Genomic DNA, 16,818 nt, shown 5'->3' on the forward strand with positions numbered 1-16,818 from the left:
TGCCGCCCCTCCCCTCACAAAGATGGCGCCTCCCGCTCTTCCGCCCTCCTCCCCCGGCAGGCGGCGGGCGCGGCGTTAATCCCGCCCTCCGTGGCCCCTCCCCGGAAGCGGCGCTGCTGATTGGCCCGTCCCGGGGGGCGGTGCCGGCGAATGGCGGGAGGCGGGGGGCGCGCGCGGGGGGCGGTGCGCGGGGGGCGCTGGGGGCCCGTGGTGCTTTGCGGGGCGCCATCCCCGGATCTCGCCTCATCCCGTTGCCGGTCCCGGGCTGGCACCCGGCGTCGCTCCGGTCACACCGTGCGCGGAAGGGCAGGGGGAAGCTGCCTGAAGCTCTGGGAAAATGCAGTTTTTTGGGAGGCTGTTGGACACCTTCAACAGCGTCACGCAGATATTCTCCAACCCGTACCGCGTGAAGGAGGTGCCGGCCGCCGAGTACGCCGGTCACACCTGCCTGCGGGAGGAGGGCAGGGTGGCCCTCTACAAGAACAGCCTCTCTCGCTCCTGGGACTGCTTGCTGGTGAACCCGCAGAGCCCGCAGGTCGCGTTCCGGTGAGTGACAGACCGTTAGCCATCCCTGCTGGCGTGCGGAGCCACAGACCCCAAAGTGCTGGTGTCGGGGCTGCCCGGCGGCTGTGGGGTGTTGTGTTGAAGCAGCAGGTGGGCTGGGAGGGGTGGAAGGCTCGTGCCTGTGCAAAACAGCTCGTGGAAACAGGATAAGGTCCAAACATGGGGACAACAGGCAGCTGTGATACAGTTCAGGGTATCCATAGGTCCACATGCATTTCTGCTCGTTCCTGTTGGAAGCATCTAGATGATACTTCTAAGCAAAACGTAACATTGTTCAGGAACAGGGATGCTGTCTTCAGTGAAGTCTCCCTGCTTCCCTTGAACAAGGATGACAATGATTGAAGAAGGAAAGTTCCCAGCACTGCCGTTTCCCTCAGACGCATGGGATTGGGGTTATTCCTTTGAGCAGGATGAACCCTGTGCTTGACTCCTTTCCAGACTCTTCCAGCTGGACAACGAAGCAGACGCCCTGGTGTACTTTGAGCAATATGCCCGGCAGCTGCGCCCTTTCTACGAGAGCTCGTGCCAGCCCTTGTCCCTGGAGGAGCTGCAGCAGCTCAGTGACTGCGTCCGCAGCTACCCCGGCTGGTCCCCTGCGCACATTGCCGTGGAGTTCGGCCGCCGGGAGATGTTCCGGCACAACCACATCGTGAGGCAAGGAGTAGGGTGTCTTGGGAGGGCAGGCTGGGCTGTATTCGACTATCCCTCCTTGGCTGTGGAAGCTGATTGGTGGCATTCAACCTGCTGCTGCAGAGGCTGCAGCTCTGGTGTTTGAAGTAAAGGGTTGAAGTGTCCTGCTACAGGCACTGGTTAGGTTGTTGTAACCCTTGCAGAGCAGATTTTTGGAGGGGGTTTTTGCTCACTTTGTAAACCATGAGAGTGGAGGTACAGTAGCACTGTCTGGAAACAGTCACAGGAACGTTCTGCTGCGATTTAACCCCAGCCAGCAGCCAAGCCCAACGCAGCTACTCCTCACTCTCCCACCAGAGGGAGTAGGGGGAGAATTGAAAGGGCAAAAGGTAGAAAACCTGAGCTAAGATAAAGATAGGGAAAGCAAAAGCCGTGTACACAAGCAAAGTGAAACAAGCAATTGAATCACTGCTTCCCATGGGCAAGCAGGTGTTCAGCCACCTCCAGGGGCCCATTTTGACAAGCACAATCACTCCAAATGTTCCCCCTTCTCTCTGCACTTTACATATTAAGCAGGATGTCATATGGGCTGGAAAATCCCTCTGGTCAATTGGGGTTACCTGTCAGGGCTGTGTTTCTTCCCTCCCTCCCCTGCATCTCCAGTTTCATGACCAGTGGGTCAGTATGAAAAGCATAAAACACTTTGGCTCTATGTAAACCCTGTTTAGCAATAACAAAAACATCTTTATATTGTCAACTCTGTGTTCAGCACAAATCCAAAACATAGTCCCACACCAGCAAGTGAAGAAAGTTAACTCTACCTGAGCCAAAACCAGCACAAGTTTTACTAAGGATAGGGCAGACTGGTGATGACTTAGGGGACTGAAGGGCAAACAGCAGCACCATCACCAGGTTGCTGACTGTAAACTGTCTTCTGTCTTCCTTTGGGCAGAGGGAGCTGATCCCATATGGAGGACAGGAGAAGGAGCAGCATGTCAGGGAGAGAGTCCAGGGCAGGGCTGCTTGATGGCCCTTCCCTGGCAAGAGGCTGGGCTTTCCTGAACCTCGTGGTTCACCCCAGATGGGACAGATGTGGAGGGCACCCGTGTGTCAGCTCCTGGAGCAGCTGCCTGCCCTCCTCCTCCCCGTGGCCATTCCTGGGCCTCAGGCTGAGCCCTGTCTTGCAGCTGTGTGAACAGCACGGCCAGCGAGGACGGCTGCACCCCGCTGCAGCTGGCGTGCCGCAGGGGGGACATGGAGTGCCTGCTGGAGCTGCTGGAGTGCCACGCGCGCCTGGACATCACCGACAGGAACGGCGAGACCGCTTTCCACTACGCCGTGCGAGGGAGCAACCCCCAGGTCATTGAGGTGGGAGCGGCTCCCAGTCTGGGAGGAAGCGGGACTAGAACGGGTCTTCTCTGTGCTGTGACAGAGATGGGAACTTCAGGCAGGGGAAGAGAAAGTCAGCTCCCTCTGTTGAGTTATTGCTTGAGCCTGATTTCAGCCTGTCATATTCCCTCTTTACTGGTGCTGTTTCCCATATTCAGAGTGCACATTCCACCCAGCACTCAAACAAGGATGTTAGGCAAGTTTTCTCTTGTAATGCTTCTCTGCTATTTGCATCAGGTCTTCATCCTGCTCTTCCTCAGGCCCATTGCTGTCCATTTCTTCTCTCCTTCAAGCAGGGTGTTTGGTTTTGGGCAGAGTGCTGCTGTAGGGAAGTGTGTGTTGAGGCTGCCATAGGCGATCATGTGTTGCCCACAGGCTGAAGGACAGTTTGGAGATGCCCTGGGCTCTCCTGAGCTGTAGGACTTGCTCTTTGAACTGAGTGGCCTTGCAGGGAGGACAGTGACCAGAGCCTCAAGGCAGAGACAGTCTGAAGTTGTAGGTGTGCTTGATTGCTGAGAAGTGCTGGGCAGTGTGACGGGGTTTGTAAGGTGTGGGTGGCCTTGCACATGATTCCTGAGGTCTGTCAGCTCCCCAAGGCTTGGTGTGAGCCTGAGACTGACTCTCCCCATTACTGCAACCCCCACGTTTGCTTAATACCTGTTGTGACAGCTCTCCCTCTGCCTACCAGTCTGTGTTGGAGTTTCCTAATGGTTGGTGAGGTAGGATGAGGATCAGGGCTTGCCATGCTGTGGAGTGGGCAGTTAGGAACTGTGTATTAAAAGGATATCATCTTCTTTATTTCTCTGGCATTGACTTGGCTTCTTGTCTGATCTATCTCATGTCTGATGTTTGTTTTCTGTATTGATTCCTTGCTAAACCAAAGAAAAACTAAATTCCCACTTCTCATGTGTGCATCAGGGCTTGCAGGGTTTCTCCAGTGTGGCAGTGGGATACTTTTCTGCAACAAACCAGTCAGCAGATGTACAATCTACAGCGAGCAGGGATGGAGAGGACCAGTGGTCCAGAGTCTATGCTCAGAGCTCAAGAAGAGACAGTGCTCTTCCATGTCTGTCTATTTATTTATTTACTATCTCCTCCTTCCAGCTCCTGGGCAGAACCCCAACTGCTACCTTGAACCACCTGAGCCATGAAGGGCTGACAGCTCTGCACCTGGCGTGCCAGCTGGGCAAGGAGGACATGGTTCGGTCCCTGCTGAAGTGCCGTGCCAGCTGCAGCGTCGTGGGCACGCTGGGCTACCCCATCCACACAGCACTGAAGTTCTCCCACAAGGGGTATGGAGTGTCCCCTCCACTCTGGGGACTTGTGTACTTGCTCAGCATTACCCAGGGCAGTGCTCACTGGGACAAGTCTCGTGTGTAGTCACTGGCAAAAGAACAGGGAAGTGCTGGTATGGGAAAGAAAGAAATGCTTTCAGAATAAAAGCTTTTTGTCCTTGAATTAATACCATTTTCAGTATTAGACATCAGGAGAAAGGCACAGATTTAAAAAGGTATGTTTGAGAAATGCTTTTTCTCAGAATGAGCTGTAGGAAGATGCTTGAGAGATACTTAGATAGTATTAATTGCTGTACCTTTGTCTTTGAGTGCTCTGATCCTAAAAAGCTTTCATTTCCTAGTTTTTCCTATCCCCGGTAGGCCAGAGATACTCTTGACTCTTAATAACACACTCTGGAACTGAATCAAAAGAGGCACAATATTTGCTCCCTGTTTCTTTGGAGAAACTCAATTCCTTTTGTATATACTTTATAATGCTTAATGTTTGGAGAGTGTCCAAGCTCTACAAAAAGGGCTTTCAAGGCATTTTTAAGCATTTTGGAAAGTACTTCCAATATCAGACACACATTCACAGGCCCAGAATGAGCATAGATCACTGAGGTTGCACTGGGGCTCCATCTCTTATACGGGATTTTTTTGGTGGTTGTGGAAAAGATAACCAAATTTCATAAGTCTACCTACCCTGTTTTCTAGGCACCAGACATTGGTCTGTTCTCAACAGGTGTGGTTTTTCTCTCATAGGGAAGTACACAGATTCTTCATTTCAGCAAGTATTTAACTGTTATTGTTGTATCTCCATGTTTCCATGGAAAGAGAGGAGAAGAATTTCTCTTCTCAGTTTTGGAGAGTTTCCAGAAATGCCATATTTCCTGTATTAGAGAAACACTCAGATGTTTCCCCACAACTTGTAATTGGAGAGATTCTCCTGCTCCCAACACCATTTGGCTTGTATGCTTCCTGTTGTGTCCACACTTTCTGTGAAGAACAAAACAAAAGTGCAGCTGAGGAACTCGCAGGTGTTGCAGAGATGCTGGTGTTGCTGTAGGCTTTCCTGGATTTCCTCTGGGCAGAAGGCAGGTGGTGATTAAGTGGAGGTCTTGAGTCAAGACAGCAGCCACTCATCTTGTAATTTCACTGTCTTTCCCAGGTGTGCTCAGGCCATTCTCGAGGCAGATGCCAGCCAGGTTTGCTCCAAGGACCCACGCTATGATGCCACTCCACTGCACTGGGCAAAGAAGGCAGAGGTAAATAGATGAAGAGGGCCTGTGCTGATACTCAGCACCCAGTTAATTCCTTCTGTGGCTAGCTTGTCCCTTCCCAAGTGCATGTGCAGAGCCCTGGGAGTGTCAGAGCACAGCTGGCAGCCCAGTGTTTGATTCTCTTTGCACTGTGCAAGTCAGTGCTGTTTATCACAGGGAATAGAGCAGCAGAGCCTTGCAGTGAAATAAACTGGTGGGCTCATCCCTAGTATTTCATCCATGGCTGTGAATCTGCCAGCTTGTCCCTTTTCCCTTTTGTTGGAGAAACTGCAGCACTGTCCCTGAAGTACAGTTGCCCCTGGAGGGAGCTCTCTTCTCATTACCTGCCAGTTTCCAGGGAGCACACAGATGGATGCCTTAGAAACTACAGGGGAAGTGTGATGTAGGCACAGAGTGGTGGCACGTGGGGGAAAGTCCATGTCCTGCCAGGGCTGGGCAGGATAGTGATATGCCATGCTGGAGCAACTGAATTACACTTGTTGCAGGCAGAGGGCATTGCTATTGCAGGGATCTTTTCCCTTTTGCAGTATTCCATTCCTCTTGGAATATCCTGTGGAGTTTCAGAGCAGACTCGAATTTGCTTGGCTTATAAAGAAAAGCTCAGAAGGCAAAACTTTTCCTTTCAGTCTGCAAGGATGCTGGCCTGAGTAGGAACTGATTTTTTCTCCATTAATCTCAGCCATTCATTATAGTTGTGTATCAGTCCCAAAGGATCCAGAGGCTGCAGTCACCCACTAGTTCTGTGGTAAAAGACAGGTGTCTGCCAATAAAGGCAGAAGCTTCTCTTTGAAATGGAGAATGTAAACCCCCCTCCTCCAAATTATAATAATTTTGAAATTAAATGGCTCTTGGGCATAGAAATACAGTATTACAAAGAACAATCCCAACCCTGACAGAGTCAGAATACAACCTGACACTCTGTCAGACAGGGTGTTGGTCGCAGTCCCATTAAATGGTGGCTACAGTCCCCCTGCAGTGGCAGATGTGGTTCAGCTGAAGCAGTGCTCCTGTAGAAAAGTGTAGCTTTCCTTTGAAGGTCCACAGATAATGTGGAAAGGTTCAGCTTTCCTCTGGAATCCAGTGGCAAGATGGATAACTTGCTGTTCAAGATCTCAGCCTTTTATCTAAGTAGGAAAGGCTTGGCTCTTCCTCTTGGCTGGAGCATCTCCCAGTGGGATGTGTAATTTTATCAATCCTAGAGTGGAACTTGATGGGCCAGCAGGAGATGATATCTTCCTGGAAGGAGGATGGGTTGTGGAAAAGATAAAGATGATTGCTTCACCTTGTCTTAAAGATGGTCCATTAGCAGATAGTATGTGCCACAGAGATAAGGAATCTCTGCCCCACCCAGCTTCAACAGATGGTGATAGAATACACATTTTTGGCCACATCAACCCAAAACAACAGAGAAACCCCAGTGCTTGGCACAATTCAGCTGGCATCTGCCAGCCACTGTATCCAGGCTCCCTCCTCTTCCTCTGCTTTGCTTGCCATAAGCCCTGGATGGTTGGAGTGCCCAGCTGGTTGTCCTCACGCCTGCCGTGTCTGTTGTTGGCGCTGCCCGCAGATGACGCGGCTGCTGCTGGAGTACGGCAGCGAGGTGAACGCGAGCAGCGGCACGGCCGACATGGCGCTGCACATCGCGGTGCAGAGGGGCCGCCTGGACTGCGCCATGCTGCTGCTGACCCACGGCGCCCACACCAACGCCCGCGGCCGCCACGGCAACACGCCGCTGCACCTGGCCATGAAGGTGAGCGCCCTGCACAGCCTGCTGGGAGGAGATGGCTTTGGTAAAGGGAAAATTTGGGAAATCATGTAGCCGCTCTTGACTGAGCTTTCTCTCGTCCCCTAGCATGACCACCTGGATATGATCAAAGCAATCATCGTCTTTGGAGGAGATGTTGAGATCCCCAATGATTTTGGGGAGACACCGGGATTGTTGGCAGCCAGGAGCAGCAAAGGTGAGGGAGCATGTCAGCAGCCTTACAGGGTGAGCCCAGCATCCTGTCTCCCCTTGGTGGCCAAAACAGTGTCGTGGGGACAAGTGAAAACAAGCCGTACATGGGCGATGCTTCTCCAACATGCTTTCCCAGCTTCTAGTTGCTTGCATAGTAGGCACCTACTTTGCTTAGCCTAGCACACACTTTGTATTAATAGCCCTTGATGAATTTCTCTTCTGTGACACAGAGATGCAAGAGGAAAAGCTGGCACGCACTCCCCTTCTTTTGGGTCCCCATGTCAGGCACTGCAGGCTCACAACAGGATGATGTAGCACTGCTGAACCACCCAGGCACAGGCAGACGAGCAATTCTTCAGGGGCAAGAAGTGTGTGGCACACACCCTTGAAGCTGCACAGCAGTGGATTCTCCTGCTGTGCACAAGAGCACTGCCTGATGTTTGGGGAGAGATACCTGGGACGTGTTTTGCCCTTCCCCAGGTCCTCCCCAGGCTTTGTGAGGGTCAGGCCTGCTGTGAGTTGGGCAGAGCACGTTCCCCCATGGTGTGCACGTGCACGGATTCTCTCTCTGATCTGTAACTCCCCCTTGGTCACCTAAGGTGCGAACCGGAAAGTGCTCTTAGACCTGCTGCAAACTGTAGGGACCGAACGCTGCCACCCACCACCCAACCCTGACTCCCCAGGCCTGGCACCATCTGCTGCCTCCTTCCTGGAAGGCCAACCTTCCTCACGGAGCAACCTCAACAGCTTAGGTAAAGCCTTCCCTGGCCCTCCCTCGCTCTTCTCTCTTCTTGCTTCACAGTGCTGTCTCAGACCTCTTCTTCAGATGGGCCGTGCTCTGGGAACTGTCAAAACTCTCACTATCTGGTGACTCTGTGGTGACTGTCCTCATTCATCTGTTGCAGGATCCCATCTCTTTTCTCTTCTTTTCCTCAGTGTGTATTCTAAACTCTTGTACTCAAAACATTTGTTTTATAGACCTGACACAATGTAGTTCTGTAAAAAGAAAGACTGATATCCTCATATCCCTGGAAGAGGGGTCACTTAGCCTGCAGGTACTTTATCCACTGGGTCATGTGTAGAGGGGAAGGTGCTTGCTTGTCTGCCTTGAGCACCTCCCAGTGCTGTGCTGGGCACAAGGAGATTTAGAAGTGTTACTTACTCAGATTCTGGAGGCCAGCGGCTGGGAGAGAGGAAGGGTGAAGCCTGAGGATAAGCAACCTTGATCATTGGGCTTGTTATAGGAAAAGTCTACCTTGGGACATATGGTTGTGTTGAATCTTGTGGTCTATGAAGCCCAGACTGTGTGAATAAGGCCGTGGGTTTATTCTAAGTGACAGGCTTTCTGCCTTCAGAGAGCCCCAGAGCTCAGGAAGAGGCAACAAGAGAGCTTATGGCCTAGGCAGCAGGGGAGTTGACTTGGAGGGTCATGAGAAGAGCATGCGAGCAGCTAACTTCTGCTTGCAGAGCACTTCCCATCTCAGGCTGGAGATTTTCTTTGCAAAGGCTCTTCGGCTAGAAGACAATCCTGGAATGTGTCTGTGTCACCAAAATTGCAGTGGCTGCTGACACCAGGACTTTCTTCTCACCACAGCCTGGTGAAGGCAACCCATGTCCAGTTTCAGGTCTGATGCAGTGACAGAGCAAAACCTTTTTCTATCATGGACTGCAGCCCTCGAAGAAACTCCTCACTGCAATTCCTTGTCGTCCATAGCCACCTTCTGGCCTGGGTGCTGGCAGGAGTATGTAACTTCTCTCCCCCTGTTCTTTCTTCTTTTGGTTTCACAGGCTGGCTTCTCACCTAGCCTGGATTGGTGCCCACACCCAGGGTGGCCTGGGTGAACATCAGCTGAGGGGTAATGGCAAGTCACCCTGTCCCCACAGTCCTCCTGCCTAGGTTACTTTGAAGAGTAGATGTAGGTTTTACCTTAACAGCTTGCAATAAACTGCATAGTGAGCACACTGCTGGCCTCTGCCTTCTCTCACCCACCGTGCACATCATCTGCTGCTCCAAGTCCTGTCTTTTCCAGTGCATCTACAGCTGCCTGTTATAAAGGGTGGTGTTACTCTCCTTTGGTGAGGAGTTAAATTTGGGGGGGTACCTGTTTGCTGTGGGTAAGATGGCTTGTGTCTCCTGCAGAGATCTGTATTTGATGGGGAAGGGAGCTGGATATTCTCTCTTTGTTTCTGGTGGAAATCAGTTACCACACTGGTGATCTCTAATTTATTTTTTTCCTTTTGCATGTTCATGGCCCTCTAGGGTACCAGGACCTTCTGTATGTTTCCACAACACTCGGGCAGTTGTTGAAGGCACCAGATGTTGTGGACATGCCCAGTGAGGCTAGAAGAAAGTAAGTGAGGAGCAGCTGCTGCTCCTATGCAACTTGAAGGTGAAATCTGAGTGTGAATTCTCTCCTTCTGCATTCGTGGAGATGGCATCCTTAGAGCTGGCATTATTTTGTGTCTATCAACATTGCAGTTTTTCCAGCATCTTTTGAGAAATGTCTGTTTCCATAAATGACCCCTGTCTGTCCTGCCTGGAGCTGCAATGGAGCCTGAGCTCAGGAGGTGAAACCCTGCTCTGTCCCTGCCCCGTTCTATTGGGCACCCAAGAATGTTTTGGCTTTGTGGTTTCCCCATCTCAACACACTGCCCTGATGTTCGCTCAGCTCCTCTGCACTGTCTTGGTAGTGCTTGCACCTTGCCACATGTGGAGTGGAGGAGGAGTTGGCACTGAAGTGCTGCTGGTAGGATGTAGGTCGGTCTGCTTTTTTTATTTATGACACAATACCCATTACTGTGTAGTAAGGGACTTGGATGTGTTTTTCACTGGTGACTTTCTCTCTGGTGTAAAGGTTAGAGATGGCTATGCAAGAGCAAAGGATGTTCCACCAGCACTGACAAGGCTTATTGGATATCTTATTTGCACCTGAGAAGGCACTGCTGGATTTATTTATTCACCAATTACACTGTGTGCAGCAATCCTCTTACTGGCATAGCTTCCTGTCCCCAGGGCCATGTTCCCACGGAGTGTTCTGTGATTTGTAATCTGTCCCACAACTCCCAGTCATCTGTGTCTGTCTCTCTCCAGTCAGGACCGGCTGCTGTGCTTGGATGGAGGGGGCATCCGTGGCCTTGTGCTCATCCAGCTTCTCCTGGCTATTGAGAAGGCTGCAGGCCGTCCCATTCGTGAGATTTTTGACTGGATTGCAGGGACCAGCACTGGAGGGATCTTGGCCTTGGCTATTGTACATGGTAAGGACATAATGGGTCCCTTCTCACTCTGGTGAGCCTGAGTGTTCTCTCAGGGGAGCAGATGTGTGGTGGGAGCTGCCTCTCTAGTCACAACAGATCTTTTCTGCCTGCCAGAGGAGGGAAGGGATGTTCCCTAATGAAGGAAAGCCTCTATCTGGCTTCATGCTTGCTTCTCACGTCAGCTGGCTTTGAGCAGCTTTCTGGGTTTTGGGGAGTGCATGGTGGCAGAGTTCAATGTTCTGTGCTTCCTGTGCTCTCCACAGGCACCTTAGAGCAGAGTGATTGATACATTCTGGTAACGGGAGGCTGCTCTGAGCTTGCTCTTCTGTAATCCTTCCCAGTCATGCTGATGAGAACCAAGCAGCTTGGGATGGGGATTGGATTGGGAGCGATGCTTCCCATCTCCCACTTGTCCTGGGAGACCCTTGCTCTGATGTGCTGTATGTTCTGCCTGCCTTTCCTCTCACTGCCTGCTCCTGCCAACACTGTTGCCCATCCCAGGGAAGTCCATGGACTACATGCGCTGCCTGTACTTCCGCATGAAGGACGTGGTGTTCCGGGGCTCTCGGCCCTACGAGTCGGAGCCCCTGGATGAGTTCTTGAAGAAGGAGTTTGGGGAAAACACCAAAATGACAGATGTCCGAAAACCCAAGTAAGTCCTGCCTCAGGCTGTGCTGGTTTATGCTGTCCCATGTGTGCTCTTGACCTCTCAGCCTCTCCTTAGAGCAGATCTGGAGGAGTGTGATGTGTGGACTATTGAAACCATAAGTTTTTTTTTTTCCCCATTTTACTCTTACTCTCTCATATCTGATTCTTCAGGGTTATGGTGACAGGGACATTGTGTGACCGGCAGCCAGCTGAGCTCCACCTTTTCCGGAATTACCCTGTACCAGAGACAAAGCGCTCCACTGAATACAAGACAAGTGCATCTTTCCAGCCATTCACTCAGCCAGAAGGTAAATGATGGTACACAGGAGTCCAGCTGGTTGGTTGGGGAGGTTTCATCCCTCAGACAGATTTCATGTTCTTCCTCCTTGCTCTGAAAATCAGCAATTGCTCATCCCCACTCTTATCTTGTAACTAGATCCTGTAGTGATGGTTCCCATTTCTCCTCTCTCCTCCTCCCTTGGTTTCTCTTGTGCCAGGAACAGAGTCTGGCTAGCGAGGTTCATGAGTAAAGGGGTCTGCTAGAGGAGTCCTGTGTACAATCAGCATCTTTCCCTGGGCTCCCACAGAAAAACACAGAGAAGCCATGTAACCCCCTCCAGCTTGCTGCCTTGTCTGGCACACAAAACTAGTTCACTATCAAAATAGCAGCCAGGAAATGGATAGAGAGTGAATTTGTCCCAGGATACATAGAAAGTGGCAAGAGCATCTTTTAAAGCCCTGTAGTCATCCTGTGCATCCACGCAGAGGCCCTGCTATTGGGATGAAGAGGCACAACCACGTAGAGCAGGGTTTCCTGGGATTGCAAGCCATTCTGATTCGTGCTGGTAGAGCTGGGGTGCTTTTCTTGCAGCACAGCAGAGTTGCTGCAAGAGGCCTTTTGCTGTCTGTGCCTTGCAGAGCAGCTGGTGTGGCGTGCTGCCCGCTGCAGCGGTGCAGCTCCCACTTATTTCCGGCCCATTGGCCGGTTCCTGGATGGAGGGCTGCTGGCCAACAACCCCACCCTCGATGCCATGGCTGACATCCACGAGTACAACAAGACACTGATCAAAAAGGTGAGGGAAATCCTAGCCTTGACTGGTAACTGGAGGGTTTTGGCCCCACTGAGCCTCTCTTGAAGAAGCAGTATGAGGGTGGATGCATCTTGGTGGATAAACAAGTTAGCAGTGCAGCACCCTAAAAGGGAAAGTTTGGAGGGGAGTATGTGTTGGGAGTAGTGGCTGGCAGGTGAGATACCTCTTCTAACAAGGGTGTGAGAGACAGTCTCATCAGCCTCTCCTTGCTTCTTTCAAAGACGTTGATTCAGTTGATTGTTGTACGTGGCCTTTGACATGGCTCTGCAGGGCCTTTTTCTGCCCAAAAATAAATGGGGAAGACATGGGTAAGGTACTCTTCCAGGCTGAAGAGTGGATGTCTTCTGTGTTGTGGCTAGTTCTTCAAAATGTTGAATAACCAGTGGCAGCTATTGCTCCCTGTAGCTGAAAGTGGAGGTGTGTTGTCAAAATGGCTGAAGAGTTGGACTGTGTCATGGTCATCTGATCCTAGGACTCATCTCCAGAGTGGTCCCATGGGTTTGGGTGTGGTCAGGGGAGAAGGGACAGAGCAGTGCAGCTCTTGCAAGTCTGTGGGTTACAGCTGTCTCACCAGGCTGTACTCAGGGGGATGATGGGGGAAGAGTAGGCTGCTGAGCCTTTTGCCTTGGCTTTCAGAGCTTCCCCAGGAAGCTGCTGTGAAAAAATGCTTTACTTTCATTGTTGGCCATTGCAAACAGATTTTTGTTTGTCCTCAGGGTCGGCAGCAGGAGGTGAGAAAGCTGGGGTTGGTGGTGTCCCTGGGAACAGGGAAGCCCCCGCAGGTCCCAGTGAGCTCTGTGGATGTTTTCCGCCCCTCAAACCCTTGGGAACTGGCCAAGACCGTCTTTGGGGCCAGGGAGCTTGGCAAGATGGTGGTGGATTGTGTGAGTACTGGGAGGAGGGGATGGTGGAAGACCCCTGGGCTGCTTGCAGGGAGGGAGAAAAGGTTTCCAGTTTCCAGCTTCCTCCTTTTGGATGTAAATTCTGTTTCATTGGAACTGTTCCGACCGTGAATGTAGTGAGTAACATGAATTGCAGGAGCACTGCAGGCCTGAAAACATGTCTGATTATTTGGGGTTTTGAGCACCCTAAAGGGACACTCATCCCCAAGGGATATTCCTGCAGCTGAAAGGAGCTAAGGACAGGATGGTGGTCAGTGACTCTTAGGAACATTGCAGGTGTGAGTTTGTGAAACTAAGTATCACAGGAAGCATTGTTTATCATCTGAGCAACCTGAGAAAAAAAAAATTTATCATGCCTCAGAAAACAGCAATTCATTTTTCTTTAGAAAAGCTCAATTTTTCCCACTGGGGAAATTAGTAAATACTAGAGAAGTGAGAGAGTCACTAATTTAAAACAATAGTTGAGAGCTGTTGTTAGGAATGTGTAGCTGGCATATGCACTTGTGTGCTTCAGGAAGAAGATCATTACATTTTGTTCATGAAAACACTAAAAGGATGAAAGCCAGAAAGATCCGAACTGAAGTTCTGTGATTTTACTGCTGTTGCTTTATCTCCATTTTAGCTTCCTGAAGTGGGAAAATGCCCAGAGTCCTTTTGCTTCTCCTGTCTTTTATCTCAGGGCTCCCAGGGAAGCTGTCCCAGGGTAGCCCAGTAAGCCTGAAGTAAACACAGGCTCTGCTGTGCAGGGTTTGGACAGTATGGATACAGGTGAAATCCCAAGGAGACTGTCATTCAGATCATCCTGGGAGTTTCCTTGAGGCAATCCACTCTGTGCTGATGTGTCAAGGGTCTGTAGAGTGCAACTCTTGTGTTCCAAGGATCAAGAGCACTAAAAATAAAGAAAAGCCACCCAGCTCTTGGTGGCGAGGAGTGCCATCCAGGACGCCCTTGCTCCTGGTTTTTGTTTCCCCTGTGGTGCCTGTGCAGCTGGGGCTGGTGCAGGGCAGGCTGTGTCAGTAAGTGCAGCCTGTTTCTCCCGCAGTGCACTGACGCAGATGGCCCAGCTGTGGATCGTGCCAGGGCCTGGTGTGAGATGACGGATGTCGCGTATTTCCGGTAGGAGCTTCCTTCCCACTCTCTTGCACAGACCTATTTTTATCCCTCTGGCCTCAGACCTGGCTGTGGCACACGTCATGCCAAGTGGCATCCCCTGCAGATGGCAGGATGGAGCGTGCCCTGGCCCTCCCCACGAGCTGAGGCACCCAGCACGCCTGCTCTGGGCTAGTTAAGGGGTTTGGGAGCTGTTATCTTGCACGGGCCTTTGGGATGTGCATCCTGCCCTGTCCCATGCCCTGTCCCACCCTGCACTGCCTGTTTTAGACTTGGCCCTCGTGTGCTGCAGTCGCTTCACTATAGCTCAGACCTGGCTGGGCCTTGAAAGAGGGGTGTCCTGGTTTGAAGGACAGGTGTCTGCCAATAAAGGCAGAAGCTTCTCTTTGAAATGGAGAATGTAAACCCCCTCCCTCCAAATTATTATTATAATTTTGAAATTAAGGGGCTCTCAAGCAAAGATAGGGGAAATAGGAATAACAGTTCTTTACTAGGAAAATTAAAATAGAAATACAGTATTACAAAGAACAATCCCAACCCTGACAGAGTCAGAATACAATCTGACACCCTGTCAGTCAGGGTGTTGGTAGCAGTCCCATTAAATGGTGGCTACAGTCCTCCTGCAGTGACAGATGTGGTTCATCTGAAGCAGTGCTCCTGTAGAAAAATGTAGCTTTCCTTTGAAGGTCCACAGATGATGTGGAAAGGTTCAACTTTCCTCTGGAATCCAGTGGAAAGATGGAATAATTTGCTCTTCAAAATCTCAGTATTTTATCTGGGTAGGAAAGGCTTGGCTCCTCCCCCTGGCTAGAGCATCTCCCAGTGAGATGATGTGATTTTATCAGTCAAACAGTGGGACTCAATGGGCAGATGATATCTTCCTGGAGGGAGGATGGGTTGTGGAAAAGATAAAGATGCTTCACCTAGTCTTAAAGATGGCCCATTAGCAGATAGTATGTGCCACAGAGATAAGGAATCACTGCCCCACCTGGCTTCAACAGATGGTGATAGAATACACATTTCTGGCCACATCAGCCCAACAAAGGGGGAGGCTTCTGCTCAACAAGCCTGACAGGTCAAGGGCCAGCGAGCACCCTGATGGTGGAAGTCTCCTGCTGGGCAGGCTGGTGCCTGCTCACCTCCCTGTCTGCCCAGCTGATGATGCTGTCTGTCTGCTGCAGGCTCAGCCCCCAGCTGCACACAGAGGTGATGCTGGACGAGGTGAACGACGCGGTGCTGGTGAACGCTCTCTGGGACACCCAGCTCTACATCTACCAGCAGCGGGAGCAGCTGGAGCAGCTGGTGCGGCATCTCTGCCGGTGACTGACCTGCAGCTCCCTTTCTGCATTCTGGAGGCAGGGAGCTGCAGACACTGAAATGGCTCAGATTTGCCCTCAAGCCAAGGTGTTGAGGTGGGGGAGAGACTTCTGGTAGTTGGGAGGAGTTAATATTGAATAGACAACAGTGCACATACACATGTATTCCCAGACACAGAATGTATGACGTGTATGATAGCTGTGAAATGCTGACAGTTATTTTTGTGCTGTAACCCCATCTCTGCTGCTGTGCTTGGTTTTGCTACCCTGCTCTCTGACCCAGAATCCAGAGCCCTCACCTACTTGTCTTGAGCTGTAGCAGCTGGAATGTCTCCTGTCTGTGCAGTACCTCTACTGACAAAGCACCGTGCACCTTCCTATGTCACAGAATGGGCCTAGGCCTGATAAAGCTTCAGGGATTGCTTGGCCCACTGGGCCCAAGGTATTTCAGAGTGCATAATATGGGAAAAGGGATTGTTTTCCCCTCAACACACCCAGTTTGGAGGGGAGCAAGAAATACTGAAACTTTTTACAGTTGGTACGATGCAGAAAGTTGCAGCTGGCCTTGGGAGAAGGGCAAGCCTTTCCTGAGACAGTTGTCTTCTGCAACAGCTTCTTTCCCCTCTGAGATGGGCTGGCAACACTGTGCCTGGAGAGGGAGCAGCCTCCCCCACCCAGGACTTTATTGTGCCACTGATTTGTTGTGCTTCACTTTGCTCAGGGGCTGAGTTGTGAAAGCCTGTCTTTACTCACAGCAAGCTCAGTGGAAGGGAAAAGAGCCTTGGCTTTGTAGAGAGGTTCCCACCAAAGAAGCCAGCGCTGTGACAATTTGGATTTACTTTTTTATTACAACTGGAAGTTCTGCTGTGATTGCTACACCACTTGTTTCTGCAGTACTTTTTGTGTATTTATAAGTAATTTATGTATCTATTTGGAGATGTTTCAAAGAGTAACCTGAAAAACTGACTTTTTAATGATTTTCTTTTGAGTGAATGGACTGGCTGCTGCCTGTTTCTGTGAGAAACTAACACGTCCTAAAATAAAGAAGGATTTGCATTTGGTTCCAATGTCATGCAGTCCATGGTAGTCTTGTCTTTCTCTCCATCCTATGAATTCCCAGAGAGGTCCTAGGCTTGCAGACTCTGGATTTCTTACTGGTAGAAAATCAGAAATGGGGTTCCTTGAGACACAGGATTTATACCCTTTGTATGGGCTGAAGAGGTGAATGAGCTGCCCTGCAGCCAGCTCTGGGAGCACACTGGATGGTGTGAGTGGCTGCTTACCCCACAGCAGCTGCAACCAGAGTAGAGAGGCTTTGGACCAGCTGCAATGTGAGGATCCTCTTGGAGCTGTCCAGGCCTAAAATTTGTGTGGAACTTTTCTTGAGTTCCTCCTGCCTGCT

At 50.9% G+C, this 16,818-nt stretch overlaps 1 protein-coding gene across 2 annotated transcripts; it reads left to right on the forward strand.

Annotated features, from left to right (window-relative positions):
• Positions 1–133: 133 nt before the first annotated feature.
• On the forward strand, positions 134–16,488 carry PLA2G6 (phospholipase A2 group VI). 2 transcript variants are annotated; one of them, XM_079304138.1, is made up of 16 exons: positions 134–546; positions 1,003–1,218; positions 2,382–2,562; positions 3,688–3,875; positions 5,026–5,122; positions 6,705–6,887; positions 6,990–7,098; positions 7,694–7,846; positions 9,355–9,445; positions 10,186–10,349; positions 10,851–11,001; positions 11,169–11,305; positions 11,916–12,070; positions 12,805–12,972; positions 14,033–14,106; positions 15,282–16,488. In XM_079304138.1, the coding sequence occupies exons 1-16, from the start codon at positions 338–340 to the stop codon at positions 15,421–15,423; spliced, it is 2,418 nt and encodes an 805-aa protein (XP_079160264.1). In that variant the 5' UTR covers positions 134–337; the 3' UTR covers positions 15,424–16,488. The 2 variants fall into 2 exon arrangements, with proteins under 2 accessions (XP_079160264.1, XP_079160265.1); XM_079304139.1 differs by lacking the exon at positions 7,694–7,846.
• Positions 16,489–16,818: the final 330 nt, after the last annotated feature.

Source organism: Erithacus rubecula (assembly GCF_903797595.1).
Source record: "Erithacus rubecula genome assembly, chromosome: 4".
Taxonomy (NCBI): Eukaryota; Metazoa; Chordata; class Aves; order Passeriformes; family Muscicapidae; genus Erithacus; species Erithacus rubecula.

Excerpts from the sequence above, each read along its gene's own strand:
- PLA2G6 (XM_079304138.1), top strand. The coding sequence starts at position 338 with ATGCAGTTTTTTGGGAGGCTGTTGGACACCTTCAACAGCGTCACGCAG. Across the intron at positions 1,219-2,381 it reads CGGCACAACCACATCGTGAG|CTGTGTGAACAGCACGGCCA; the intron begins GCAAGGAGTAGG and ends CCTGTCTTGCAG. Across the intron at positions 7,847-9,354 it reads GAGCAACCTCAACAGCTTAG|GGTACCAGGACCTTCTGTAT; the intron begins GTAAAGCCTTCC and ends ATGGCCCTCTAG.